The sequence below is a fragment of the Zosterops lateralis genome (assembly GCF_965231275.1).
Source record: "Zosterops lateralis genome assembly, chromosome: 7".
Classification (NCBI taxonomy): Eukaryota; Metazoa; Chordata; class Aves; order Passeriformes; family Zosteropidae; genus Zosterops; species Zosterops lateralis.
The window spans coordinates 10,426,245-10,453,116 of record NC_139767.1 but is presented as its reverse complement, the minus strand read 5'-3'; the positions used below and the strand labels follow the sequence as shown (position 1 = coordinate 10,453,116).

Sequence of the window (26,872 nt, the reverse complement as noted above, 5' to 3'; positions counted from 1 at the left end):
AATCGGCGGGCCCCGGAACATGAATGGATCATGCTGTAGCCCGTGGCGCACGCGCAGTTCCGTCCTGCGGCCCAGCGCGGCAGGCGGGCGGTGGGCGGGGATGGAGCCCATGCTGGTTCCGGGGCCGGGCGGCCGGGGCCGCACATGGGCCGGCGGCGGCGCGGGGGCGGGGCCGGGGCGGTGAGTGCCGAGCGCCGCCCGCCGCCGCCGCGCCAGACGTGCCCCGCCAGTCCGCAGAGCCGCGGTGCTGCTCCCGCGCTGCCGCAGGTGAGCGGGAACGCGGCCGGGCCGCCGGACCCGCGCCGCTCCGCCCGGCCCGGGGAGGGCACGGCGGCCCTGCCCCCGTGGCCGGGCTCACCGCGGGGGCCGCGGGCCGGGAGCGGCCGGGCCCGGGCGGCGGGAGCGGGGGGCGGCCGCGGTGCGGGCGCTGTGGCCGGGCGGCGGGAGCGGGGTCCGCACCTCCCTGCGGGGCTCTGGTGGCGCGGCGGGCCCGGCGGGCGGGTGGCGGCGGGGGGCGGGCGGCGCTGACCTTGCTGCGCGTGTCCTGGAGCGGCGGCCATGTGGCCGCGGGGCCCTGCCCGGCGCGGGGGCTCCGGCGGGCCCGGGCCGGCGGCCGCGGCCTTGTCTCTCTTCGCTCTGCCCTTGATGGCGTAGGGGCCTTACCCGAGCTCCCCTCTCACGGCCCCGCTGGTGCAGCCGGGGCGGGCGCGGCCCCCGCGCCGAGCACATGGAGCCGCGGGCGCTGGCGGTGCCCTCGCCGTGTCCTGCCCCGCTCCCCGGCGGGAGGAGCTCGGGGGGCTGAGGCCGCGCAGGGAGGAGCTGCTGCCGCGTGGGTCTCGCCGTGAGGACCGGGGATACCCAGCCCCGCTACTTGCAGCTGCTTGCGTGTCTCGCTTTCAGCCAGTCGAAAAATTAAAGATTCATCATGCCTGTTTTACTGCCTGAATCTGTTCCCTCTCTTTTCTTGTAGAAGAAGCCGTGAAAAGCCTTAATGCTTTTTCTCTACTTTTTTTTTTTTTTTTTTTTTTTTTTTTTTTTAATATTTTAGACATGCTCCGTTTATCTACAGTACTCCGTCAGATAAGACCAGTGTCCAGAGCCCTCGCCCCCCATCTAACACGAGCCTATGCAAAAGATGTGAAGTTCGGAGCAGACGCGAGAGCTCTGATGCTACAAGGAGTAGATCTTTTAGCAGATGCTGTAGCTGTCACCATGGGGCCAAAGGTAATTTGGAAGATTTGCCCTTTGTGCTAGCACAGACCTGGCTGAAAATACTGTGACAGAGAACAGTTGTTGGGTTTCTCTTGGTGAAGCTGCACGATGGTATTTGCAGAACTGCAGCGGGAAGGGGCAGGAGCATGGACAGGCTCCTGCAAGCAGCTGTAGTCTCCTGTTTGTCGCCAAAAGTGGGACAGTAGTGCATGATTTTTGTAGTAACAAAGTAAAATTACTTGGATTCCTCGGAAAGGTACAATATATTCGTCTAAACAGTTTAAAGGTTAGGGAGATGTGCATAATGTGTTACCAGCTGAGTTGATAACCTGTAACAGTGCAGTAGATAATGTAACTAACTGTGTCATGGGGTAGGTTAATTAGCATGTTGGTGGCTTAGTTGGGTTTTTTTAATGGTGTTTGTTTTGTTTGTTATTTTTTTTTACAAATTATAGTTTTATATTGGTATATGTTTTAATATTAACAAACTTTTTAAAACATCCAAAGTGTAATGTTGAGTTTTCAGTTGGTTGGTGAACATTACCGGCCTAAGTGAAATTTCATGGTAGTGCCATTCATTTGTGTCACCCTGTATCCTGTCCTGTAAGGGACATCTGGGTCTCTTGGAAAACCAGCCATGGTATTCTGCATAGTCACGCAATGTGCAGTAGGGCTTGAAATGAGATTCCTCTTTTTGAGGAAGAGACACTGATTTTTTTGGGGCTCACGTGAATATCTGTTCCCTGTAACAGCGTGATAATTCTTCTGAGGGCTGCTTGGCCACTGTAACCTTATTTCATGTATTTCCCACACATTTTTAGTGCTTTATCAGCTTTATTCAAAGACAAAAATGCCATAAAGCTGAGCAGATGAAGGTTAAGGAACAATTATGTCAGGAAGCTGCGGCTACTTCCACAAAGGAGCAAAGTTTAAATGTGGTTGGTTAATTTAACTCTTGTTTTTTTGGATGAGGCTACTTTGTGAATGCTGAAGCACAGTTCTAATCCACTGGCTAAAGGGCAGTTGCTGATGCAACTTCATGTAACCTTAGGGGATTTTTGTTTGTTAAGCTGTTCTCCATGTATTTGTAAAAATGGAGGGGCTGTACTGATCCTGTTTCTGGCACTTTTAAGAAACATCAGTCAGGTGAAGAAACAGTCTTACACAATCTTTTGCTACTGCTGCAGCATGTTAGAGGTGGTGTGTGTGGGAGCTCAGATTGTCAATATGCAGGACCATTCTAAATGCCTGTGCAGTTACTGATGGGGTTTTCTCCCTTCTTCAGGAACACAGACAGGTGTTTTTGCTGAGAGCAAGGCCTTTCATGGGATTTGTAATTTGTAGGTTTTGTCATGCTCCTCTTCTCAGAGCTGCAAACCAAACATTTGGAATAATACCATATAAAAATGGAAAATTAAAGTAAGCAAATTAGGATACACTATATGGAAAATGTACTAGTAGCATGTTCCTCCAGAGAGGAATTTTCTTATTCTTGAATCAATTTCATATTTAGAAGTGCAGGTCAAATCAGACAAGGAATGCATTATTTTGGCGTGACTGTTCCATGGCACAGAAGTGAATTTCTGTGAGCTCTTCCCCAGGTTCAGCCTGAGTCAGTGAAGCAGAACCTTTCCCTGTAGCCGCTGGGGTGGCCTCGTGCCTGGCAGGCAGCCAGGGCCGGTTCAGGCAGATGTGTGAGCTCTGAGCAGGGGAGGGCACTGCTGCTGCACTGATCCCCACCCTGGGCTGGGAGAGCCTGGCAGAGCCAGCAGGGTCAGCTCTGAGCGCGACCTGACACACACCAGGTGAGGGCACCTCTGCAGGGCTGAGGGGGGCAGCTGCTCTCCCGTCCCTCTTCCAGCACTGCAGCTGTCAGGATGGTGGAGGAGTTTCAGCGCAGCAGTGGACCAGAGGTGGCTCCTTGAGTTTCTGCTGCCTCCAGCTCAAAACTGGGACATGATTGTTTGAGGCAGTCACTGGCTATTGAATTCATCTGGAACGAGCAATGGCCTTGTGCAGGTGCATTTTCCTTGTGGTCCTTGCATGGTTCACAGTTTCCCATGTTAGCTGTGGCTGTTGGATAGAATAGTCCAGCTTTTCAGTTGGATCCAAGTGCAAACTAAGATGAGAAAAACTTGGTAACTTGCAGTGTTTGAGAAATCACTGTAACACATGAGCACAGATTGGAAGTATTCTCAGGGTTTTTTGCTAATCACTGTTGAGGTTTGCAAGTCTGCTTTTTTGTTCTTCCAGCACATGCAACAAATTGAGCTTTGTATTACTTGTTTTTCAATCACAAAGAATGTTCATTTTGATTTGATGAAAATTTTGGAAATTTGGTTCTTTAAATTGCTGTTTTTAATTTTGATATTAGAGGGCATCTCTTCAGTTTTTTTTCTAAGGTCAGTCTTATTTTAATTGCATACTGTGGTATTAAATGTTATGGCTGAAGAATGCAGCCTCATTCTGTGAAAGCATAAAGCCTTTGAGCCATTTTTCTGGTTTTGGAGATCTTTGGTATTAAAATTTGTGTTTTAATACTGAAAGAAGCATTAAATGAGAGAGGCATTAAATTAATGCCCTGTGTAAGGTGTTCAGCTGTGGCTGTTCAAAATTTTCAGCTGAGCTCTTTAACAGTAACATGCTGTGGGTTGCCTTGGATTTAAAATTCATTGTTTGTCCACCTAGGGAAGAACAGTTATTATTGAACAAAGCTGGGGAAGTCCCAAAGTGACAAAAGATGGCGTGACAGTAGCAAAGGCAATTGACTTGAAAGACAAATACAAAAACATTGGAGCCAAGTTAGTTCAGGACGTTGCCAACAACACCAATGAAGAAGCAGGAGATGGTACCACTACTGCAACAGTCCTCGCACGTGCCATCGCCAAGGAAGGCTTTGAGAAGATCAGCAAAGGAGCCAATCCAGTAGAAATCAGGAGGGGTAACTTCTTTCTGTTGTTTTTAATATTTGATCACTGTCTTTTGTTCTTCATAGCCTAAATTTGACTTATTTTCTGTTTGAAGAGCCATCATAAAGGGTAATGTGAAGTGATGTTCAGAGAACACAATTGTTTTTCTTATGTTGCTGTACTCTGAACAGTCATTAATTTTTCTAATCATTGTACAATTTTATATGCGGTCAATTTATTTAATTTGTTGCAAGTGAACTGCAGTTAAAGTAATTTCTGCATTTGATTAATAAAATAGCCATGTAAACAAATCTGTGGTAAAATTCAATCATGATAGTATCTTGCACCAATTTCAAAAATCCTATCACTACGTATACAAATGACAGTATGGAACAAGAACCATTTGGTTTTGAACATGCAAACAATGCCTTTTTGCAATGTGGACGTTTGTTTGAAAGGAAACCTGTTTGCTGGGCTGGGTAGGTGCTTGGTTGTGTTTTCTGTGCTCTGTACTTTGTTTTGTTGGTTCACAAGTGCTCTGTTCATCTTCAGGGGTGATGCTGGCTGTGGATGCCATCATAGGTGAACTGAAGAAGCTGTCAAAACCTGTTACAACTCCAGAAGAAATTGCACAGGTAAGAAAAAAACACAATAAAATTACCCAAGTTTAGGCAGCTGTCTCTCAAAAAAAAGTTTTGTGAGGTCAGGTTTAATAAATTTAGGTTGTGTGCATCTGACTGGGTGCCTTTCTTTCTACATCAGGAGCAGTCTTCAATTGCACTGCTAGAGGCTAGTTCAGAAGTGGGCAGCTTTTTTCATCTTCAAGTTTCATTCCAAAGTGTGGTTTTAGAACATAAATGTGTGTTCTTGGGAAGGCTTGATGGGAGCAAAGCTCTGTTGTGAATGGACATGATGGCAGAGTATTGAGGGTGTGGCAGATCTGTGGGAGATGAGGTTCAGGTGTGTGGTTGGTCCTGGGTTATTTGTCCCTGTGCCTGGAGATGGCCTGGGTGTAAGTCCATTGCAGGGAATTTGGCTCTGCTGGAGCTCCCCAAAAGCCTGAGCCCTTCTAACAGAGATCCTGGTCCTGCTGTGGGTGTGCTCCAGCACACTGCCCTGCCCTGTCAGAAATGTGAGCATTGCAAATGGTTACTCTGATTTTCTTTTTTATCATCAGAAAACACTTTGCATTGGGAAATGAAATTAAATATCTTACTCTTTCAGGTTGCCACAATATCAGCAAACGGAGATCAGGAAATTGGCAATATAATCTCTGATGCAATGAAAAAAGTTGGACGAAAGGGTGTGATCACTGTCAAGGTAAGAACTGGCCAACAAACAAAGTGCCAAGTACTATCTCTTCTGTTAGGACTGGCTTTTGTCACATGTGGTGCTGCTGCTGCAGCTCACATTCCATAACTCCCACCATAATTCCTGCCCAGCTCCTTTAGATCAGAGTTTGATCACTGTTCTGTCTTATATTCCTTCTGTTTTGGAGAGAAGCACATGAAACTGATGTGGGATCCAGAGCCTTTCAATCTGTTGTGCATAATATGTTAAAACTGTACTTGTGCTTTTGGGAGATTTTAATGCAGATTTTCTTGCATCTAAACAGGATGGAAAAACTCTAAATGATGAACTGGAAATCATTGAGGGTATGAAGTTTGACAGAGGCTACATCTCTCCATATTTTATTAACACAACTAAAGGTGAGTTAACAATAAGCCATGTCAAACACTTTACAGTGGCTCGTGTCAGTCAGAAATAATGGCACCTGTTAAAGGCTTTACAGACCCTTATGCTGTGCACCACAGCAAATGGAGCAGGGGCTCCTTCCCCATCATATTTGAACTTGGTAAAAGCTTGGAGTGTGGGGTTTATTTTTTCTTATTTCATCTATGCAAAGTGTTCCTGTGAGCATCAGGCTGGCCTTGCAACACAGTAGAACAATGTAGAGTTGAGAGTGGAGTCTTGGAGAGAACAAGTTGTTTCTTTTTTTTTTTTAATGTAGTTGGAAAGTGCAACCATTGCTCCAAAGCAGCTGATGAAGATGAAAGAATGCTTGATATGTTTTTGTAATGGAATTGTTCAGATAATGCATTTTGTTTCTGCAGGGCAGAAATGTGAATTCCAGGACGCTTACGTTTTAATCAGTGAAAAGAAAATTTCTAGTGTACAGTCCATAGTTCCAGCTCTTGAAATTGCCAATGCTAACCGCAAACCTTTGGTCATCATTGCTGAAGATGTTGATGGAGAAGCCCTCAGCACTCTAGTCCTGAACAGGTGAGGCTTAAAATTAATTTTTTTCTATAGTGTAAGGCTGTTTGTTCTCTTACCTGTACCAAAGACACAGCAGCTTCGAACATCACCATGCTTTGTATCAACTCAAAACTTCAGTTGCGTCCCAACTACTTTTTTGAGAAAAGCTACCTCAGTTCATGATGGTTTCTTTGTTTGCTTGACTGTTAGAGCTGCACTGAAATAATTCGGCTTAGTAATTAGACTCATTCCCTGAATTTTTCTCTTTAGACTGAAGGTTGGCCTTCAGGTTGTTGCTGTAAAAGCACCAGGTTTTGGTGACAACAGGAAAAACCAACTTAAGGACATGGCGATTGCTACTGGTGGTGCTGTAAGTAATGATGTTTTTTGTGGCTTTTTGCTCCAAGGAATGTTAATGCTTTTTAAGGAGGAAATTAATGTGCATTTTTAGGTCCTTGGCTTGTATTTGCTGGGTTGCAGGTTGTATTCTGTTCTTTCAAAAATATAACAGTAACTGGTGTTTGAATCTTCCTGGTTTTTTAAAATGCAGACAGTGATAATTGCTGTGTAATACGATCCTGGCCCACCATAAGTGATAATCTCCTTGTAACTGACTGAAGTCATATGTGATTTCATTGCAGGATTTAGGTTTTTAAGGGAAGGAGGAAGTCCAAGGCAATTTGTTAGAAGCAGCAAAGCTTTCTTGCTGCCTTATAAAACTGATGGTTTCACAGTTGCCTGGACTCAGATGTGGCAAATATAATTATTTAAAATGTTTGGAATGGACTGAATTATTTTTTTAGTACTGAATTTTGCATATAGTTGATGCACTGATAAATGTCCCTTTGTGCTGCCCTATTTTTAACAGGCACTTCAAAATCATAGCATAATATTGGGACCCAGAGAAGGCTGTTGAAATAAAACTTCATGATTAAGCTAATGGCAGCACAATATAACAAATGAGCAAACTGTTCTAAAATGAGTGAAGTGTCACAATCTGTAACTTACCAAAATACAAGATGACCAGTGTCAGGACTCGAGGAAACACTGTGAAACTGTGTCAGGGGAGATAGAGGTTGGATATCAGGAAGAGGTTCTTCGCCCAGAGGGTGGAACTGCAGTTATGTGGTTATTTTACACCATGAGCCTGCTGTATGTGTTCTTCTGCAAGTAGATAAAAGAAGTGATGTATGTGGAACCTGTGAATTCCAGCTTCTCACATAATTTCTTTCAGGTGTTTGGAGAAGAAGGTTTGAACCTAAATGTGGAAGATATTCAACCTCATGACTTTGGTAAAGTTGGAGAGGTCATTGTTACAAAAGATGACACCATGCTCCTTAAGGGGAAGGGTGAAAAGACTCAGATTGAGAAACGCATTCAAGAAATAATCGAACAGCTAGAGGTCACCACCAGTGAATATGAAAAAGAGAAACTGAATGAGCGATTGGCCAAACTCTCTGATGGAGTAGCAGTATTGAAGGTATTAACAACTTGATGAAATGATGAACTAAAGCTTAGGCTCTTGAGTGCTGAGGTACAGAAGAGGACTGCCAGTCTGGGAGAGGGTGGGTTGGCTTTCTGGCACTCATTGGGTATTGGCTGCTTAACCTGGCAGCAGCAGCGCTGTCCCAGCCGGCTCCTGGTGGGCCCTGACGTGCGGCTTTGCTGTGGCAGGTGGGCGGCACCAGCGACGTGGAGGTGAACGAGAAGAAGGACAGGGTCACCGACGCCCTGAACGCCACCCGCGCCGCCGTGGAGGAGGGCATCGTCCCGGGCGGCGGCTGCGCGTTGCTGCGCTGCATCCCGGCCTTGGACGCCTTAGCCCCGGCCAACGAGGATCAGAAAATTGGTAAGCAGACAACTTGAACAGGTGTGTGGAGGTGATACAAGCAGGCTTTCTCCTGTCCATTTCCTATCCTGTCCATTTCATCTTTATCAGATGAAATGCAGATTGCTTTCAGTGAGTTTTAGTTACTTGATCTCAGGAACCTCACATTCCTTTAGTGTGGTGATCTCTGCCTTTGAGTGGGAAGGAGCTTTTCCTACTGTATTGCTGACTGGGCTGTGAAAGACCCAACATAAACCAGCAGTATCCCAGCAGAGTGGCAAACTCTTTGGGCTGGGAGCTGGCTTGAAGTCTTTGCAGACAGACAAAATTTATTAATGCTCAAGAAACTGTGTGGCAAATCAAATGAAAGAAGGCTTTGTCATGTTACACATAAATATAGAGAGCAATAATACCCCTTTCTACTTTTTGTGGAAATAAAACTAAAATGTGCATGAATATCCTGCAAAGATTTCTTATGCTGGCAAGTGTCAAGTAGCAGAGAACCTTTCTTCCTGGAACTGATAAAAATAGCTTATGTTCTCCTTGATTGGAGGGTTTTCTTTGTATTGATTCCAGCACAAGGGCATTCCTTGGCAGTGGGAGTGGTGTTTGTACACGGAGCTCCAACTATCCTGTTTCTTGCAGGCATTGAAATAATCAAGAGAACACTGAGAATCCCAGCAATGACTATTGCCAAGAATGCTGGTGTTGAAGGATCATTGATAGTTGAAAAAATCCTGCAGAGCCCATCAGAGGTTGGCTACGATGCAATGCTTGGGGACTTTGTGAATATGGTAGAAAAAGGAATCATAGACCCAACGAAGGTAACCTAAAGATCTTGATTCTCAGCTTTGCTTCCTCCCACCTCCTGCCATGGTCAGCAGGTTTTAAGTTGTTCTTGCCTATTTTTAGGTTGTGAGAACTGCTCTGATGGATGCCGCAGGTGTTGCGTCTCTCCTCTCAACAGCAGAAGCAGTGGTGACTGAAGTTCCTAAAGAAGAAAAGGAGCCGGCAATGGGAGGAATGGGTGGGATGGGCGGAGGAATGGGAGGTGGCATGTTCTAATTCCTGGGGTAGGGATGGATCATGAGCTGTGCTGTTGAAGACTGACAGTTCTGACTTCAAAAACTTGAGCTATCAGTGTGAGAGGATGGATAGTGACTGAAGTGAGGCTGGTGTTGAAAAGAATCACTGTAACCATCAGTTACCGGATTTCATTTAACACACGTGTAATTGTTTACAGTCATTGTCCATGCCTACAGATAATTTATTTTGTATTTTTTGAATAAAGACATTTGTACATTCCTGATAACTGGGTGCAAGATCCATCTACCAAGGTCCTGATTTGAACTTAATTAAGGCACTTGATATTCTATTTCAGAATTTCTTGGTGCTTGCCAGTACTAGGAAGAACTTGGAAGCCGCTGTGCGTGAGACTAGACAATTGTGTACAAAGTAGGCAAATAGAGTTATGTGACCTTTATGTAATAAACAGCTCAAAAGTTACAAAATGTATCCCCTTCTTCATCTGCACACAAAGCCATAGTTATGGGAGAGCCTGGACAGCCTGCTGCTGCTTCTAAGATTTAGTAGAACTTGACACTTATGCTTGAAAAAATGACAGGGCATTTCACTCCGAGAAACATTCCTTTGTCTAGAATGTTTCTCAGAAATGCAAGTGCTTTAATTTTGGTAAGAAATATCTAAGCTGAACTGCACTACAGTTCTTTGAAATATTAAACAATGCTCTGAAAAAAAAGGCACGTGCACTGACTTTATTTTACCCTCTATCTGATTGTTTCACGTGCTGGAACAGGCCCAGTGTGTACCTTTCACAGTGCTGGGGGAAGGGAAGTGCCGTGAGGGTATCTTAACAGGTAAGCCTTTGCCAAGAAAGGGTTCTGGGGTTTTTAAATAGTTCCTTTGCTCAGGTCTCATATGTGGTTACCTCCTCACCTTGAGCCTTCCAATCTTTCTCCTTTCTGGTCAGGGGTGCAGGATTTCGGTTTTTTTGCACTAGAAATGTTGCTTTGCCCCTTTCTGTGTTCTTTGATCTGACACCACTAACTTTGTGTAGAGTCTTTTCTGCTTTCCAGCCTGCAGAACAATGGTGTTCCCAAACTTGTGTATGTATCTCTGATTGCCTCAACAATCAAAATTGCTTTACAGCTTCTCAGTTCTGTACAAATGACCTTAATCCAGCTGTTGCTTTCCCCTGCTTCCTGCCCTTAATAAGAACTATCCTTCCACAGATGGGATGTGTGATATTCTGATTTTAAGTAAAATGGTCTGAAACTGTTTCAGGGCTGTCATTATTTTGAAACGTACCTTGCTATGTTATTTAATATCCTGTTGTGTAGTAACCATATGCATTACATACACTGCAGAGAAAGGACCAGCTTCAGCACTTGGCCTGAAGCTGGTCCTTTTTTCAGTAAGGACATTTGGTAATACAAGGCAGCATAAAGTAAGTATTTAGAATCTGTTCAAATCTATTCATTTGGTTCCTTTAGAGACTGGGAAGAGAGCATTTCAGGAATAGAAGTACTGAACGTATATCTAATCAAGATGGTCTTACCACAGTGGGAGTATGGTACTGAAAAACCTGAGGCCATGAGGGCTTAGTGCTCTTTTGTATGATTTATAATGACAGCAGGCCTTGGCTGTGCTTGTCTGCAGGAAGCCTCTTGTTCTCTACATATAGGGAGGGCAGCGCTGGTACCTGGTTCTCAGAGGTAACACTTGTTTTAAAGTGTTCTGTTTGTGCTAGATGAGATGGAGGTAACCAAAGTGCAATGTGTAACAGGGAAGAAGTGGCAAGGAGCAAGTTCAGCCTGCCAAATGAACGACAAATTTCAGACAGGTCCACTGGGAACCACTGGCTATACCTGAGACTGCTGCACTTGAATTACAGTACTCCTTAAGCGTGTCATCTCTCAAGAGAGGGGAGTTTTAGAGCAGTTGCTGTTCCAGGAGCAGCTGGAGCCCCCTGACTTACCTTTGCTATTCATCTGGATTAAAAGCACCACTCCTCAGTGGCTGCCAAACTGTGCCATTCTGTGGGAAGCCAGTGTGTCAGTTGGCCTCTGCTCGGGCAGAGCTGGCTGAGTTGGTGCTGTGAAGCTGCGTTCCCACAAAGCTGAGTTAATGTGTTACAGTGCTGCAAACCCCGGAGCCAGGCTAAGGCAGAGCCCGGCCGTGATTCCAGGAGCCGTTTGGCGTTAACGGCAGCCCGAGATAGCCTGGGCTACGGGAGCTGCCAGGTGTCTGTTACTGATAAGGCTTTGTTCTGCACTCGATTGCAGCTTTTGAACTTTCTGTATCTGTCTGGCTGAGCAGGTGTGTTTGGCATAGTGTAAGATCACACCCACAGCTCAGATAAGGAATAGATGCCCCAAAGGAGGAGCAGGGCACTTTGTACAAAGGAAATGTACAGACAAGTTTATAGCTGAGCTTGTTACAGTTTCCTTTACGTCTGATGAACTTCGTGCAGCATCAGCTCCCGAGGGATGCTGGTTTCTGGGCCGTGGAGTTTGGATGCTCTTCTTTCAAAGGCAGCAACCATCTGCTTTACGACTTCATCAAAAAATAGTGTAGCAAGATTGGAGTGAAGAAGTGAACGAAATTCAAAAGAAATCTGTTTAAGAAAATAAAAGATAATTATTTTTCGTATATATACTGTTGTAAAATCCTGTTAGAAATTGGTAACTCTATTAAAGAATCTCCACTGAAGGCTGCAGGTAAGTTGTAGAACAGTTAAAACTGAGGAATAGGTGAATGTGGTTGTGAAGGAAACCCATGTTCCTTGGTCTGAGGACTCTGTAACCCCTGGGTTTTTCCATTAGAAGAATTCTCTCATTCTGTTCTCAGAAATAGTAATTTATGTTTACCTAAACTGTTTTTTTCTTTAAAAAAATTCATTACAAGAGAGATTTGGGGTATTACAAAGCTACTGACAAACAATAACTGTTATCTTGTGCACAGAATTCACTTGGGGGATAAAAGCTGTCTGAAGAAAATCGTGCATAGCAAGACAGCAAACTAACAGGTAAGCTGGAGCATACCCAAGAAACTTAAAAGCAGCTTGAAATAGTTACCTATTAAATGCCAGTATTTTAATTCAGTCTTTCCTTATTGCTGGCAGTAGTTGTGGGAGGCTCAAACAAGCAGTTTAATGACTAAAACTACAGATTTGGTTTGTGTGTCACATCTCCCACCTGAACAGTTCCCACTCCTGACTGACACCAGTAATCAATGAAATGGATTGGGAGTTAAGTCATTTTTGTCATTCCTGAAAAATCAGCAGATTTAATGCCACAAGGAGCAAATGCAGCTTCTCCCCACTTCCTTATGAGCAATGATGTTAACTGCAAAGCAGTAGCACAGAAGTAATTAAACTGTCTGGCTCATAAGCCAAGTGTAGCTTCATTTACATTTGCTTGACCTCAAGCATCAGTGAAATTAATGTGCCTCTTGCAAGTCTGAGAGCTGTCATTCGGGGCATGCAGAGTTCTGCAGAGTGGGGATAATGAGTTTGGCATCATGCTCAGCAATTATGTCAGTCCTGAGGTATAGTATACATTAATGAAGCTTGCAGGTGGTGAAAATGGTGGTGGCTTCACTCTATGAACCAAATCATTTCAGAGCTGAAAGGAAGGTAGGAAAGTTCCCTGTTGTGTGTGGATGTCTCCTGGAATTAGGCTGGCACAACAGGATACAGCAGCTTGTGGGAACCAGCATAGCCCAAAACTCATTTTCTAAAGCAAACAAGCATTCCTGAAATCAAAGTTTTCTCTTGAATATCTGTAATTGCAGGGCCTCTTCTGAGGAGTTTGTTGTGAAATGCTTATCACCCCTGCCTGCAAGCACCCAGAGGCAAGGAGCAGCAGGGCAGTAACTGGCAGGGGTTAAGCTCAGCCAACTGCACTGGCTTCTGCTGCCTCAAAACAGGGTAAGCAGTAAGATGTGTTGATAGTGTTCCCCCAAGAAAATGAAAATTCCATATCCAGTTCAGTTTTGATTCCATTTAACTGAAGTTAAAGGGCCTGAAATGTCAAAATGTGGCTTTGGTTTGTTGAGCTGTGGTGCTGTTTTCTCACAGAGCTTGTACTTAGATTGTAGGGTTTAAAGAGTTGTCTAATTTATGTTTTTTAACTAATTTATGGCTTGGGTTAAAAGATAGCTTATGTATGTTAGTATAAATAATTGACACTTATTTGCCTAAAGAAATACAAATAACATGAGCACATAATGTGCAAACCATTAAAAAATGTGGTTCTTTGAGCATCTGTAGATTAATTTTTACTGCTGAACTGTATGAAGTGCAATACAGTAATAAGCTGAAAGTTAATAACCCAAGGAGGTTAATGTGCTAGTTTAAAAAAAACTCCAAAAGCTTTTTCCTATTTACTGAAGATAATTTTCAAAGCAGAGTATTCCAGCAGATGGCAGCAGGATTAGCCCATCTCTGTGTACTTTTGCAGCCTGTTGCAACACCTACACTTCGTTATAAAATGCAAGAAAAAATGTGATGGCAGACAAAACAGACAACGTGGAAAAGCAGTAACTCAAATGGAAACAGCTCTTCTGGGAGTGAAATCAGGCTAAAATCAGGTACTGGATTTAAAGAGGGCTGCAGTGATATCCCATCATAGATTAGAGACAACAAAAATCTATTACATTTGTATTAGAGAAGGAAGAAGGCTTAAAGTACATGAAAGAGTAAAACTGGAAGGCAGGAAATTGAACTGCCCAAAGTGCATCCCAAACAGGACAGATGGCAGAACACTGACCGAGAGCATTTAGGTTGTAGAGTAATCAAAGAAAATAGCTAAGTATGTTTAGCATTTCTCCTGCATTTGACTGTCTGAAAACTTCAGTGTGTTTAGAAATGTAGGGTGAGAGGTGCCTGCCCTAGACTGTTTCATGATACATGGACACCTCACAGAAAGCTGCTGTCTTTGAAAGATACTGAAGTGGTTTCCAACAGTAAAGTTTGCAAAATATTTTTTGGACAGAATTGACTAAAGCTAACTTGTTTTCTGTGTATAAGTGTTTAAAGAAATAGTACAGGCATTTTAAAAAGCCCCCTCAGTTGAAGATAAGTGTTTCTCTGTGCTGCTTCTAGGATGTGGTAGTTTTAATTGCCATACTTACTGAAAAATCCAATGTACACGTCCTTGGATAGCCAGGGATACCAGGGCTCAAACGCCACACTGTTTCCAAGTGATTAAAGAGTTTTCCATCTGTGCATGATGCCTGAAATAACATTGTGAAAATCAAGCTACAATTAGGCAAATTTTACAAATGTGACAAACAGGTATCAGTGAAGCTTGTGTTTGCATTTTGTTAAATAGTGATGGTCATGGCATAGTTTAAACTGTTCCTACAGCACAGCCAGCACAAGATCCTATATGCACAATTGTCAATTATGGCAAAATAACTGAAGTCCTTCCGAGGCAGAGCCAAAAATTGTGTGTTGAGTGTCATAAAACAGATCTGTGGCATGATACATAGAACATCCAAATACATAACCTCAGCCGGCTTGGAATTTGTAGAGAAAATTTCTGTAACATTTTTGGGTCTTTTTTTTACAAGTTCTTATTGTTACCCAAGGACTCTGCTCCAGCAGAGTGTCCCCAGGGAATAAGTGTTGCTTGGGTTGGAAAGCTGTGCTGAGGTGACTCATCTCAAAGCCTAATCACCAGCACAGGAACACCTACATTTCTCTTTCCAGGAATGAGATAATGCACGGCCTTGCTACTTCTGCATCAGAAAGGGAAGGAGTAGAGGGAAGATTAGATACAAATAGCTGAGCCTGCTTTTCCCTACTGCTGTCAAAACAGCAGGAAAAATGGGAAAACTACCACTGTGTCCCCCTTTCTCCCAGTCTTCAGACAGCAAAGTCATTCCATGCTTTCCCCTCAGCAAAAACTGCTGTTACCAATCTGATTTTCTCATTGCTTAAGCCCTAAAAAAGGGAAAACCTTAAGCAACAAACCATTCCCATTTTGTGCCTGAGCACCACACAGGGTTCCTTTGCCTAGAGTTACTTGAGAGGACAAGCACACAATCAGTTCCCTAGAAATGTTCCTGCAGTTCTGTGGAGATAATGTAAACCTCTAGGAAAAGTAATTGCAGCAGAGAAAAGGCTAATGAGTCTCGGGGGAGGAAATCTGAAGAAATGGCTTTCCTCACCACTTTTGTGGGTTTTTTTTTCTGAGGCAAGAATGCTTCTTTTGAGTGAATCAAGAGAGAAAAAGAGTTGGAAAGCCAATCTGATAGCTGTGTGAAAGAAAAAAGCCTGTCTTCTCAGGAACTGTAGAAAAGGAAAGCTCTCAGCACGTTAATCACAGTTTTCCATTATAGCTGCTCAATTTTTTTTAATAAAGGGAGGAAAATCTTTTTTCTTTCCAGAGTCAGTCAGGATATTGAATAAAGTAATTTTGCATATTCCTTTTCCAATTTACATCTCCCCGGTACTTCAGAAACTCATTTTCTGTTAAGTGTCTCTTAATAGGAAGCCTAGAAAAGAATAATGAAATAGGATTTTCAAATAATTATCCTGAACAGCAATCAACTGCTCTAATTTCCACTATTCCAAACCAAATGGGATCTGCCAAGGGAGAGTCAGCTTTGCTATAAGGAATCTGTTCTGAGCCATTCTTCAGCAAAACAGATTTGAACATATAAGGCAAACAAATAGAAGATCGAGGCATCATTTAAAATGTTTTCCTTGACACTTTTCTACTTTTAATTATTGCTCTTGGAAAGCTGAAAGAAATAGAACTGTTTCTCTTCTGAACAAATTAATTGTAAAAATATTGACTTTAAATCCACATTTGTGTCTTCTCATCAATATATTGAATAACATTGTACTGAAGCTTAGCCTTTTTTTTAGGCTTTTCATAATAACTAATTAAAATTATGAGAAGAAAAGTAATGACAGCAAGTTCATTAAGGCATCAGAAGCTAGACTTGTCAGATAACTTTTAACTGAGTACTTATTTTACATACAGGGAGGCTTGGACAAAATCTAAAAAATCTAAAAAAACCCAAACAAACAAAACAAAACAAAAACAAAAACAAACAAAACAAACAAACAAACAAAAAAAAAAAAAAAAAAAAAAAAAAAAAAACCAACAAAACAAAAAAAACCAACACAAACAAAAAAGTTAATGTCTTCATTTAATGGCTGCCAGCTTTCCCAATAATGGCAAATTAAAAAGTGAATCCCTCTCCTCCCACATGTGACAGTTTGTTTTAAAACACATTCAAATTCTCCCCAGTTTATCTAAAATCTTTAAAGAAAAGCAATACAAGTTTTGAGCCACACAAAGAGCTTCCATCACCGATGTTGTTTTGAAGCAAGATGTGCCTGGAATATTCAAATTTAAAAAAAAAAAAAAAAAAAAGAAGGAAAATTGTGGTAAAAAAATGCAATTACCTTGACTAAATGTGGTCTCACTAGGGTTACAATTGATGTGTATCTCTCTACTACAGGAGGGAATCCTATTTCTAGCTGTGCTTTGCAGTACCCAGAGCGCTTCGAGAGTATGTCTGACTTTTTACACCAAGGAACAAAGAGTTTGTAATTCTCCACAACAGCAACAACTTCATACATTTCCTGCATGGAATACCTGGAAATAGACACATGACCATTACAGTTACAAGGTGTTTTAACTTCAAATTCAGTATTAAAATGCTTCAAAGATGCTATACTGGGCATAGCCATACCAATGATTTTGGAAATTGAAAATGCAGCTTTGCTAATTAATAGGAAAGAAAAGTAATACACTGGAAATTGCTTTTGCATAAAGAAGCAAAATATAATATACCATCCAGCATAATGAATCTAGTGCCTGCTACTTTCTGCAATATCAGGTAGATGTGTGTACACTTCAAATAGGAAAAAAAAAAATTAAAAAAAAAATCCTCACTTGATGGGTCCCAAGACAAGGTGTGTGTGTGAGACCAAAACTCAAGTATTGTATTTCATAAGGTTTAAACAGAGGAGAACTACCGTCCTTATTTTAGCCCAAATAAAAAAGCTTAATTAAAAACCAGATGCAATGGAAAAACCTTCCAGCATCACAGAATGGCTGATGTTGGAAGGCACCTCTGGACTTCATTTTGTCCAACACCCCTGCTCAGGCAGGATATTGAAATCAGATGAAACAATATTAAGGCAACATTTTAGCTGATTCTGCTGTAACATGGCAAAGTATTACATAGCTATGGTTTTTAATTTTTCATTCTGACTCTGAAACAGATGGGATTAAGCATGAGCTTAATTTCCTTTAGAATGAAGCATATGTTCAACAGTGCTCAGCAGTGAGGACTATTGGACAAAGGCCCTTTTTAAGTGACTAGGCAAGATCTGTTGCAGTTCAAGAACTATCACGAAAAGGAATGTTAAATATAATGAAAAAAAAAAAAAAAAAAACCAAAAAAACCCCAATCTAATAAACAGTTCATACTGTTATGGACCAGAGACTGGGGGCAGATCCCAGTATCATTAAATGAACTGGGATTTTCCTACTAGCTTTAAGGCAAACAAGGTTTAAAAGTCTTTTTAAAGTGTGAAGTTTCTTCATCACTTTTTTTCTTCTTTTAAAGAAATAAGAAAATCTTGAGAAGTATAATATAATGTAAGTGCAAACATTAGCATGTATTTGTGAGAGAATGGAAAAGAGTTTTGACACCTGTTGATTTATTCACATTTTACTAGATGAAATTATTAGTGTATTACTCCATTTCAAGGCTGGTTTTGTTTTGTCATGGAATAGAACAGGTATTTCTGCTGTTTCTTGCTATGGGCCAAAGGTTTTGGACTCCTACTTTTTTTATACTCAATTTCAGACTGGTGAACCTGATCTCTACAAATTCTGAAAGTCAAAACTCCTTTTGAGGTTCCCAGAGTCTTAGGGACATATGTCTTCAGGGATACTCAGTCTTCTGAACTACTAGTGTTTTGGATTAATTACAGTAAATACAAAATCAATAAGCATTTAAAGTCTCTTTCCACAGTTTTATACCAACCCTATAATTCTTCTTTCAGAATATTCTTTTCTTTTATTTATTAGTGGTGTGGCAACATTGAAGAAATTTCTTGAAAAAGTATGGCTCATTACAGGTCCTTGCAAAGGAGAAGTTCTGGTCATCAGAATACCACAAGAGGCCAAGTGCCTGAAACAAGGAAAACACTTTTAGATGTGTTTCATGTCAGCAAAAGAAATAACAATGCATTCAGGTAAGACAAACACTATCTTGTATAACATTACAGAATCAGCCAGATGGAAAACCAAAGGCTTGTAACAATATACAAACTGTCAAAACCACAAGGAGCACCTTTTTATTTCCTCTTAAGAGAAACTAAAAATAGCCCCTCAGTCATGACAGAAGTAACTGGGAGAGTGAAATACAAAGGGCCTCATTAACCACTGCCTGCATGGCAGCTTCAGTTCACATTCAAGTCTCACATGCACTTAGTCTGCACAACAGCCTTGGCAGCAACAACAAGGCATAGTGTGCAATACTTTACCCTTCTGGAATACACAAGAAGAGAAGGTTTCACTTGGAGATAGAAAGCTGAACTCTGCTATAATCCCTCTGCTGCCACCCTTCTCTTAGGAGGACAATTTCATTTTGAAAGTCCCTTCAGAAGGTGCTTTGTTTACCCACCTTTCAACATTTCCTTCAGAAAATATCACCAGAACCTTGAATGCAGTGTTTTCATAAGTAAAACGTAGCAAATTACCTTTAAAAGTACTAGTAATTCTAAGATTGCACCTCAGTGTTCTCTGTGAACATCTACACCAAAATCTAACAAATATTCATGGTATTTAACAGCTCTGCTGAATTACTGATTTTGCTCAGATCAAGTCAGTCAAGATGCAAAATGCTGCCTCAGAAGTGTCTGAATTTTGGCACCAGGAAAGTAAAAATGCCACTATTTGCCCTCAGTGACTCTACAAACATAAGCTAATGAGTAACCCAGGTCTTCCTCTAACTTATATAATCAGGGCTATACTTCTAGATTCACGTGGTTAAAAATGGGGCTTAGAACTTAATGTAAAACTTAGTTTTACTTAGAACTAGGCTTCTTTGGGGTTTGGTTGGTTGGTTGGTTGGTGTTTTAGATACAATGAACAAGTAGATGCCCTTTTTTTTTTTTTTTTTTTTTTTTTTTTTTTTTTTTTTTTTTAACCAAGCACCAAATTAGTCAGCAAATTAGTTACCAATTTTGAATTAAATTTAATTAAAATTAACAGTATGTTCTTTAAAAATCAACATAATTTAGAATTCTAAAATAATACAGTGGTTACCCATGACTGAGCACATCAGCTTATATTGTCACTGTATTAGGAGACAGGCAAGTAATAAATTGGTATTGAGTTTAGAGAAAAAATAATCATCATTAACAGCTGGTTAAAAACAATCTGTACAGACTTTTTAAAAACTAACTATGCAACTGGGATATGAAGCATGATGCCTGAAAACATATTGTAATCACTGCAGTTGAAAAGAAACTAAAATGGGACAGAAGTATTGTGTCAAAATTAAGAAAGGATAGGTCCACTTTAAAAGCCTTTAGACAGCTCTGCAAACGTTTGTAACAGTATCTCAAGGGTTGTGGACAAAGTCTGTTTTTTTCCAGACAAGACTGTTAAGGAAAAGCTTTGACAGGAATGCTGGAAGGGTGCCAGTAACATTGTAGCTGCCTCAACCAGAGTCACAGAAGGTGTTCAAATGTTTGGAGCAGACCTCATTCTGCACAGCCGATTTAAATTTCAGTATCTGGGGCTATGTACAGGACACAGTCCAAACCAGTCACCAGGTTTGTCTCTTGGTTTGTTTTCTACTGTAATGCTGTGCCAGTCTATTGTTTAATACTGTTTTATCTAAACTTGCTTCAGCCACGAGGCTGAAAAACAATCCCTACAAATAATCTCTCAGCTGCTGAAAGACAATGTCCGTTTCACAACCACAGTGCCATTCAAGGAAGGTTAAGTGGTTATAATGCTTACAAGTATGGTGAGACTCCATTCCTCTCCCAATTTTATCTGCAGAACAGATGCTGTGAGAATGTGCTGGGCTGGGTCCCAGCTGAGGAAAGCAGATCTCTCTAAGAAATCCCTCGGTTTCCATGGACTGTCATGTTGTTGTGAACCTGACCTGGGGCACTGAAGAAAACCCAAGTCCATTCTAGAATTGAGGCACAGCTGCCACCTCTGTATTCACCCTCTCTCTGCCAGTGACAGAACCATCTCCACTCACTCCTGCCCCTCACTGCCTTCTCCCTGAGCACTGATCACAGCACCAGCCAATCCTACGGCCTGAAAAGGAAGCGTTTCTAGTGTTTGACACGCACGTGTAAGTTTTCTATATTCAGTGATTTTTTAAAATTTTTATTTTAAATAACTACACAATTTTCTAAGCCCCAAGATCAACTTTTTTTGAAAAAACAGCTCTCTTAACTCCTCAGTGTAAAGACTGAAATTAACGCCAGGAGCATGCCAGGGCAAATGTGTTTACTGAACCCCAACTGATACTTTTATCAGGTTATAGTGATATCTGATTTTATGATCTGTGAGGCACGAGTTGATCCCATCCAAATTCTTTGCCAACAGCTGTTCGTATCGGAAAAAAAAAATGAGTGTTCCAGCACGTGTGCTCATTAGCATCTCAGTGTGAATAAGCACAGGAGAGTAATTTACCACCCGAGCCCTTGAAGCTTGCACTCTGAGCACGGTGAGGTTGTGCCGAGCCGGCAGCAGGTACAGAGCGCGCTCCGGGACAGCGGCAGGAGTGAAGCATCCCCAGCTCCGAGGCTACAAGTAACACAGCGCTGTGCTCGATCCAGCTTGTGCTCGCTGAGAACCAGCTGCCAACATCTTTGCAGTTTCCACGAGAAACATTTTTAAACTTAGTTTGCAAGCAGTTACTTAATGGGTCCTCTTATACCAAACACCCTTCCAGCAACTGATTTTGCCCTGGAGACTCTAATAAATTACTCTTTAAAACAGCAATTTTGTTTACCAAGACCGAATGAATTTAATATTGCAAACACAACCCTAAGATTATACCACAAAGGATATACAGTAAAAAATGTGGCCCGGTGATACATTATACCACTGCACAGTAAACAGTTTTGTCAAATTATTGCATGAAATTTGATGTGATCCAATCTCTATTCCACTTTTGGACGGTTTTTATGAGGATGACAGAATATGATAAAGAAACACAGCAGCACTACCATAACACTGGTAACAGGTGAACCTTTACACTAAGATTTTCAAACTGCACTCTCTCATCTGCTTGCTCTTTTTTCTTTCAGTTCCAAGGTTAACTCTCCCCTAAAGCACATTGTTTTTCTCAAGCTGTCGCTGCCAGCCTTACACACGCTTAGGTGGGAAGCAACGTGTTGCATTATCTGAAGGGAAAACATCCGAGCGCTTCCTCAGTATTTAATTCCTTTGACGGATGGCTCACAAGTCCGCCAGTGTCTGGGGCAAAGAGGAGGCGAGTCTCTAAGCGGGAAAGCGGCCCCTCCGTGTCGCGCCCGCGGTCACCGCGCCTCGCCCCGCGTACCTGGCGGCGGCGCCTCCGGCCATGGCCCTGCCGAGCGCGGCGCCGCTCCGCGCCGTCCCGGCCGCCGTCACCGCCCGTGGCCCTGTGGAGGCGCGGGGCCGCCCCGCCCTGCCCGCGGGGGCGCGCCGTCACGGGACAGCGCGCGCGGCCCCAGCCCTGCGCCTGATTGGCCCGCCGGCGCGCGAGCCCCGCGCGCGGCCATAATTGGGCTGGAGCGCGGGGGGCGGCCCCATCGAGCGGCGGGAGGGGCTCGTCCTCGTGTCTGTCCCCGTGTTTGTCCCCGTGTCCGTCCTCGTGTCCGTCCCCGTGTCTGTCCCCGTCCCGTCTCCCGCAGAGCGCCTGACCCGCGGAGCCCGCGGGAGGAGTCGCTGGTGCTGGTCCCGCCTCTGCCCGGTGCGTGCTCGGCGTTACAGCCAGCAGCAGCTTAACAGCACGGCCACAGCCCCGGCTGTAATCACAGAGCTCCGTTTGACCTCAGCTTGAAACAAAGAAGCCATTAATTAATGCTTTCTCGTAATTCGCCTTTCATACACAGGCTCTCACAAGGAAAGCGTGTTTTACAATCACTCGGCGATTGGAGACCTACTGTTTAAATATAACTCATTACACCTTTCATATTTTGTGTAATATGTGTTACACATAAACTGTTAAAACGTAAGACAGCAGAATTTATTGCCATAAAATAGTTTGGGTTTCTTTTTTTTTTTTTTTTTTGTTTTTTTTGTTTTTTTTGTTTTTTTTCCCACCAGGTACAGTCATGGCTAGGACACTTGAAGTAAGAGTGGTATTTTCACGTCCTGACCTTGACTTGTGTCTGGGCTGTGTGCACTAGAAAACCTGCCTGGATACAGTGCGAGCAGTGTCCCTTCAACTACAGGAGGAACCCATTCCCACCCATTTAACTGCAACTAGAATTCTACATTCAATGTAAATGAAGCCATTTTAGTTAAAGCTATTGAATACTGAATGCATTAAGAAGTAAGAAGATTTCTGGACAAAAATAAGTGTTAAATTATATAAACCTACAACAACAGCCTCTTCAGAAAATTGATCCTTTTAATTATCCCAGCATCCTTGCCATTAGCAAAACCACTCATTATTAAATAAGTACATCACCAATTTGGATGACAGAGACTAAGTGGAGCAGCTTTTACTCTACCACCTCAGGGTAAAATGTTTTTCAGATAAGCTGCCCTGCAGCATGTCTCTATTGATGAAAAACAGAAATTGTTTTCTGTTCATGTTCTCCAGCGCAGGTGAAAAACAAGCTGCAAAGCCAGAAATACAAGCAAAACCTCAATCCTATGTTGTTCTTCCCTCCTCTAGCCCTTATTACTCACCTGATCTGTGTGTTTTCCAACTTCCACGAGTGCAGCTGTCACTTGCTGTGTCCTGTGTCTGTCATTCTAGCTTGCTCTGTGGATCAGGAATTACCTCTTACAAAGACTGATATCTTTCAGCATTTAGAATAACTGAAGTCAGGCACTGAGATGTCCAAGGTGATGAGTGTCTAAGGCATTTTGAGGGGTTTTTGCCTTTTTTGTTTTCTCTTGGTAGGCTCAGAATTAAAGTTCTTAAACCTTGCTTGGTATCTGTTGCTGGAAGAGAGAGTTGCATTTACTAACTTTGACAGAAAGAGTGGCCCAAATTAACCCTTAATACCAGAGGGATTAATTAAGACATTTCTGATACACTAGAAAGAGATGTACTATAGGTACACAGGTTTTTTTTTTTTTTTCAAAATGCTATTTTTTATAACACTACCATCATTACAAGGTTGGGTTTAAAATCTGATTATGAGATTTATACTATATAAAATCACATAAATTTTCTTCTATTTCATATAGCACCAGTGAACTTGGTGTTAGTAATAATTGAAGTATTTGGCTGTAAACATGTTGTGTAAAGGATTAGACTCGTTAGATCTTTATAAGGTTTTGGTGGACCAAAAAATGCAAAAAGGGTTTAAATCTCAGTGCATACTTGCTCGCAGCTGGTTTTGAAATCCAGCTGCTCTGTTCTTACTCTGTCCCACTTCCAAAATAGTACTGTCTGTATTTATTTAACTGCTCAGGAAGAACATGGTCTGCACTGAACCATGCAGAGCCCGGGCTCAGCTCAGGCAGGCTGGGGGAGGATTCCTGCCTGGGGAGGGCTGTACCTGCCTTACCCTGCCCCTGCCAGCCCTGGGGACTGTGATAGCTGGGACACAGGGCTGAAACCTGGATCCTCTGGGCAGAAAATCTACAAAACCACCCTCAGACTCCCTCGGGGGAGCCCACAAGGCTGTGGGAGCACAGATGGCAGCCCCATCCCCTCTTTCACTTCTGTTCCTCAGCCCATCCTTACCAGCAGTGACACAAAAGCAGGGGTGGTTTGTGTTCAGGTTATGCACATCCTGCAGATCACAAAGCAGCCCTCATCTGAAGTCCTCCAAAAAGCTCATCTTCCAAAGTGTGTTTTTAACTCACTGGCTTTCCAGGGACAAAAGGATCCTTTCTACATTATTTCTTCTGCACATCAGAAGCAAAAATGGGACTGAAAGAGATTTTGTTTTGTGTTATTTTTTTCCTGCTCACGTTGTTTGAGAAGTTTCTACAGAGTTGAAAGATAGCTGCTGTGGTTAAATATTTCCTCTCTTTGTTTTAAGAACTTCTGCCCTTGTCTTTAGTAGACACAGGAATGTCAGTGAACTGTCCCTGGCACACGAAGCTGAAGCACAGACATAGGGCAGAATGAAGGACTAGGAGTTTAGACCAGGTTTGTAGCTTTTTGCATCACATCAGCTCATTGTACAGCTCTTTGTAGCTTTGGGTGGGGGAAAAATGAATACAAATAAAGAGTTATTTTTGGAAGAAGCAGCACGAGGGTGTAGTCAAAAGCCTTCTTTGAGTGAACTGGTGCCAGAAACTTCTGCAGGCACAATAGAGGGGTCAGTCAAGGACAGGCAAAGAGTCTGGGTACTTCTTTCAGCAGCAGTGCCAGCTACTGACAGTTCAGGCTGCCCCTGAAATTGGACCTGAACCCTACGTAAAGTGGGACCTTGAAGGTTTGTTACTTGGGTATGATTCCAGATCTGCAGAGCCTGTGGGCTCTTAAATCCCATCTGTTTGGATCCATACAGGAATCTCTGAACTCTGTGTACACTTGTATGTGTAGGACAGGGATGGGAGCTCAGTAGGGCTGGTAAACCTCTAAGTAACAGCCCTGTGGAAGCTCGAGTGTGATGGAGTTCATGTCCAGGAGGCAAAAGTACAGATTCCGGGATCTGACAGGCAGACAAAGGGAACCTGGGGCAGCACACAGAATTTGGTGGAAAAGCAGGGAAGAGACACAAGCAAAAGGCAGTTTTCTTATTGTTTCATCACAGCACAATTTCTGTTAGCACTCAACTCCCTTTTATGTGTGAAATGGCACACTCCAAAACGACTACTTCAGAGCATTCCTTGGGACCTCATCCCCAGCTCGGGTCTGTTTAGTAAAAGAAGAAACGTAATATTGCAGCTGTTTTTTTCAACAGAAGTTGGAAGTCGGGCTGAAGAAACAAGAGAAAGTTACTGCAAATTGATCTTTGTAGTGAATCTGAGCATGTGACATTGACTTAAAATAGTTACAAGCATTAAATTGTTGCAGTAGGGAATCGGTTTGCCTCAACCTTAGTGTCACATGTCCCTGGGCAGCCTGGTAAATGTCTCCTTTTGTAGCCTGTGAGTGTGTGCAGGTGCATCTTTCTAGAAATGCAGAATGGGAGTTTAATAACACTGAGAATAAAGAACAGAAGACTTCCTGCACCTCCAAGTGACGGTCACTCTTAGCATTTGAGTACATGTAGTCAGTGAATTATTAAAAGCAGAACTGTTTAGCAAACTCCTGCAAACCAATCAACCAAAGCAAAGACTGACAGATCTTTAGATCAGTTATCAGTCAAACACACACATTAACACAAAAACATGAGCTTCACATGATTTTCCTTAAGACAAGCCTCAAAAAGCCACAATGTGAACTACCAGCTTTCATAAGGGGAGTGATTAATGAAGAGTCAGTATGAGTTTTATATCAAGCACTTATTGCCCCTTTTGGAAACAGTTTATGCATTCCACCTGATGAAAACTTCTCAAGTTGACCTCACTTATTGCAAAGGCTTCTGAGGAGATGAGGGATTTAGCAGGTGTACAATAAAAGCCATGACAGTAAATAACCTATGGGAGTTTCCATATCACACTGTTATGAAATCTCATTGATGTGCTGTGTCATTAAGCACTCGTGGACTTTGCACTTAGCTTGCATAGCCAGCCTTGGTGTTTTACTGCTACCAAAAGTTGAGACAATAAAAACCTGGCTTGTTCACAGCACTGGACTGGCAGGGGGAGCTCCCAGGGCTTTGCATGTGGACAGAATCCATCCTGTTCAGTTATTAGGTATGCAATAGACAGCGATGCTGAAATGTGTGTCTATCACATCAACAGCACTGGGGAAAAGTCAGTAATTCCCAAATGAAATGTGGAAGTGCTGTGAGGTCAGTTATTGCAGAACAGGTAAACAATCTGTTTACATCCCCACCTAGGTCATGTTCATAAACACCTGATTGTAGATGATACTGAGTTTGCCCAAGTCTCTCTTGAATGCAATCAGTGCCTTTGGCTGAGCTCAGTAAAGTGAAATATTGCTTTCCAGGTTTTGTATGCAATACTATTTTTAATGGCCTGGAGTAAGACTTCACCCCACTGCAGCAGTGTATTGCTATGGATAGTTGTACAGCTTTGATTTGCTTTTCCCATGTCATCAGTTGCTGACTATTTTTGCCACTCTAAATTCATATAGTGACTTAAAATTCCAATAGATAGTAGCTTCTGATTTTTGTTGTTCAAGCTTACCTCTGGTGATTTTAGATTATTTCACATATGAATCAATGTAAGATGACTCTCAATTCCTTCTTCCACCTGCCAGTGGTTTTGGCCAGCTTGGTGTCATCTGCCAAATCTGTAAACACAGCTGCCCTTTTTTCTTTCGAGCCCTTACAAAAATATTGAACAGACTTAATCAGCCTGAAGGGCGGGAATCTGGTTAACCC

General features: G+C 42.6%; 2 protein-coding genes and 2 long non-coding RNA genes across 7 annotated transcripts; 3 read left to right on the top strand and 1 right to left on the bottom strand.

Annotated features, from left to right (window-relative positions):
• Positions 1–107: 107 nt before the first annotated feature.
• HSPD1 (heat shock protein family D (Hsp60) member 1) lies at positions 108–9,520 on the top strand. Its single transcript, XM_083865392.1, has 12 exons — positions 108–267; positions 1,049–1,224; positions 3,901–4,153; positions 4,674–4,756; positions 5,346–5,441; positions 5,737–5,830; positions 6,236–6,404; positions 6,651–6,750; positions 7,615–7,860; positions 8,055–8,229; positions 8,854–9,032; positions 9,121–9,520. The coding sequence occupies exons 2-12, from the start codon at positions 1,051–1,053 to the stop codon at positions 9,271–9,273; spliced, it is 1,722 nt and encodes a 573-aa protein (XP_083721518.1). The 5' UTR covers positions 108–267; positions 1,049–1,050; the 3' UTR covers positions 9,274–9,520.
• On the bottom strand, positions 9,455–24,349 carry COQ10B (coenzyme Q10B). Of its 4 annotated transcripts, none has more exons than XM_083865400.1 (6): positions 24,151–24,349; positions 23,142–23,399; positions 18,250–18,396; positions 16,655–16,847; positions 14,365–14,466; positions 9,455–11,845 (listed from the first exon to the last, which is right to left on the bottom strand). In XM_083865400.1, exons 3-6 carry the CDS (start codon positions 18,369–18,371, stop codon positions 11,678–11,680), a joined length of 585 nt encoding a protein of 194 aa, XP_083721526.1. In that variant the 5' UTR covers positions 18,372–18,396; positions 23,142–23,399; positions 24,151–24,349; the 3' UTR covers positions 9,455–11,677. The 4 variants fall into 4 exon arrangements, with proteins under 4 accessions (XP_083721526.1, XP_083721525.1, XP_083721524.1 ...); XM_083865399.1 differs by lacking the exon at positions 24,151–24,349 and adding an exon at positions 23,785–23,882; XM_083865398.1 differs by lacking the exons at positions 23,142–23,399; positions 24,151–24,349 and adding an exon at positions 21,802–21,869.
• LOC310911647 lies at positions 12,189–13,756 on the top strand. The gene is made up of 3 exons (XR_014590575.1): positions 12,189–12,256; positions 13,024–13,159; positions 13,692–13,756. It is a non-coding gene; the product is annotated as an uncharacterized lncRNA (long non-coding RNA).
• LOC310911646 lies at positions 18,353–21,616 on the top strand. Its single transcript, XR_014590574.1, has 4 exons — positions 18,353–18,460; positions 19,868–20,047; positions 20,280–20,583; positions 20,841–21,616. It is a non-coding gene; the product is annotated as an uncharacterized lncRNA (long non-coding RNA).
• Positions 24,350–26,872: the final 2,523 nt, after the last annotated feature.

What these genes read in the sequence shown, in the direction of transcription:
- HSPD1 (XM_083865392.1), top strand. Translation starts at nt 1,051, where the DNA reads ATGCTCCGTTTATCTACAGTACTCCGTCAGATAAGACCAGTGTCCAGA. An exon ending in AGCACTCTAGTCCTGAACAG is followed by an intron (nt 6,405 to 6,650) that starts GTGAGGCTTAAA and finishes TTTTCTCTTTAG; the next exon opens with ACTGAAGGTTGGCCTTCAGG. An exon ending in CGATTGCTACTGGTGGTGCT is followed by an intron (nt 6,751 to 7,614) that starts GTAAGTAATGAT and finishes AATTTCTTTCAG; the next exon opens with GTGTTTGGAGAAGAAGGTTT.
- COQ10B (XM_083865398.1), bottom strand. Translation starts at nt 21,824, where the DNA reads ATGGCCGGAGGCGCCGCCGCCAG. An exon ending in GCCGGAGGCGCCGCCGCCAG is followed by an intron (nt 18,397 to 21,801) that starts GTACGCGGGGCG and finishes TCCTTGTTTCAG; the next exon opens with GCACTTGGCCTCTTGTGGTA. An exon ending in CGTGTACATTGGATTTTTCA is followed by an intron (nt 11,846 to 14,364) that starts GTAAGTATGGCA and finishes TTTCTTAAACAG; the next exon opens with ATTTCTTTTGAATTTCGTTC.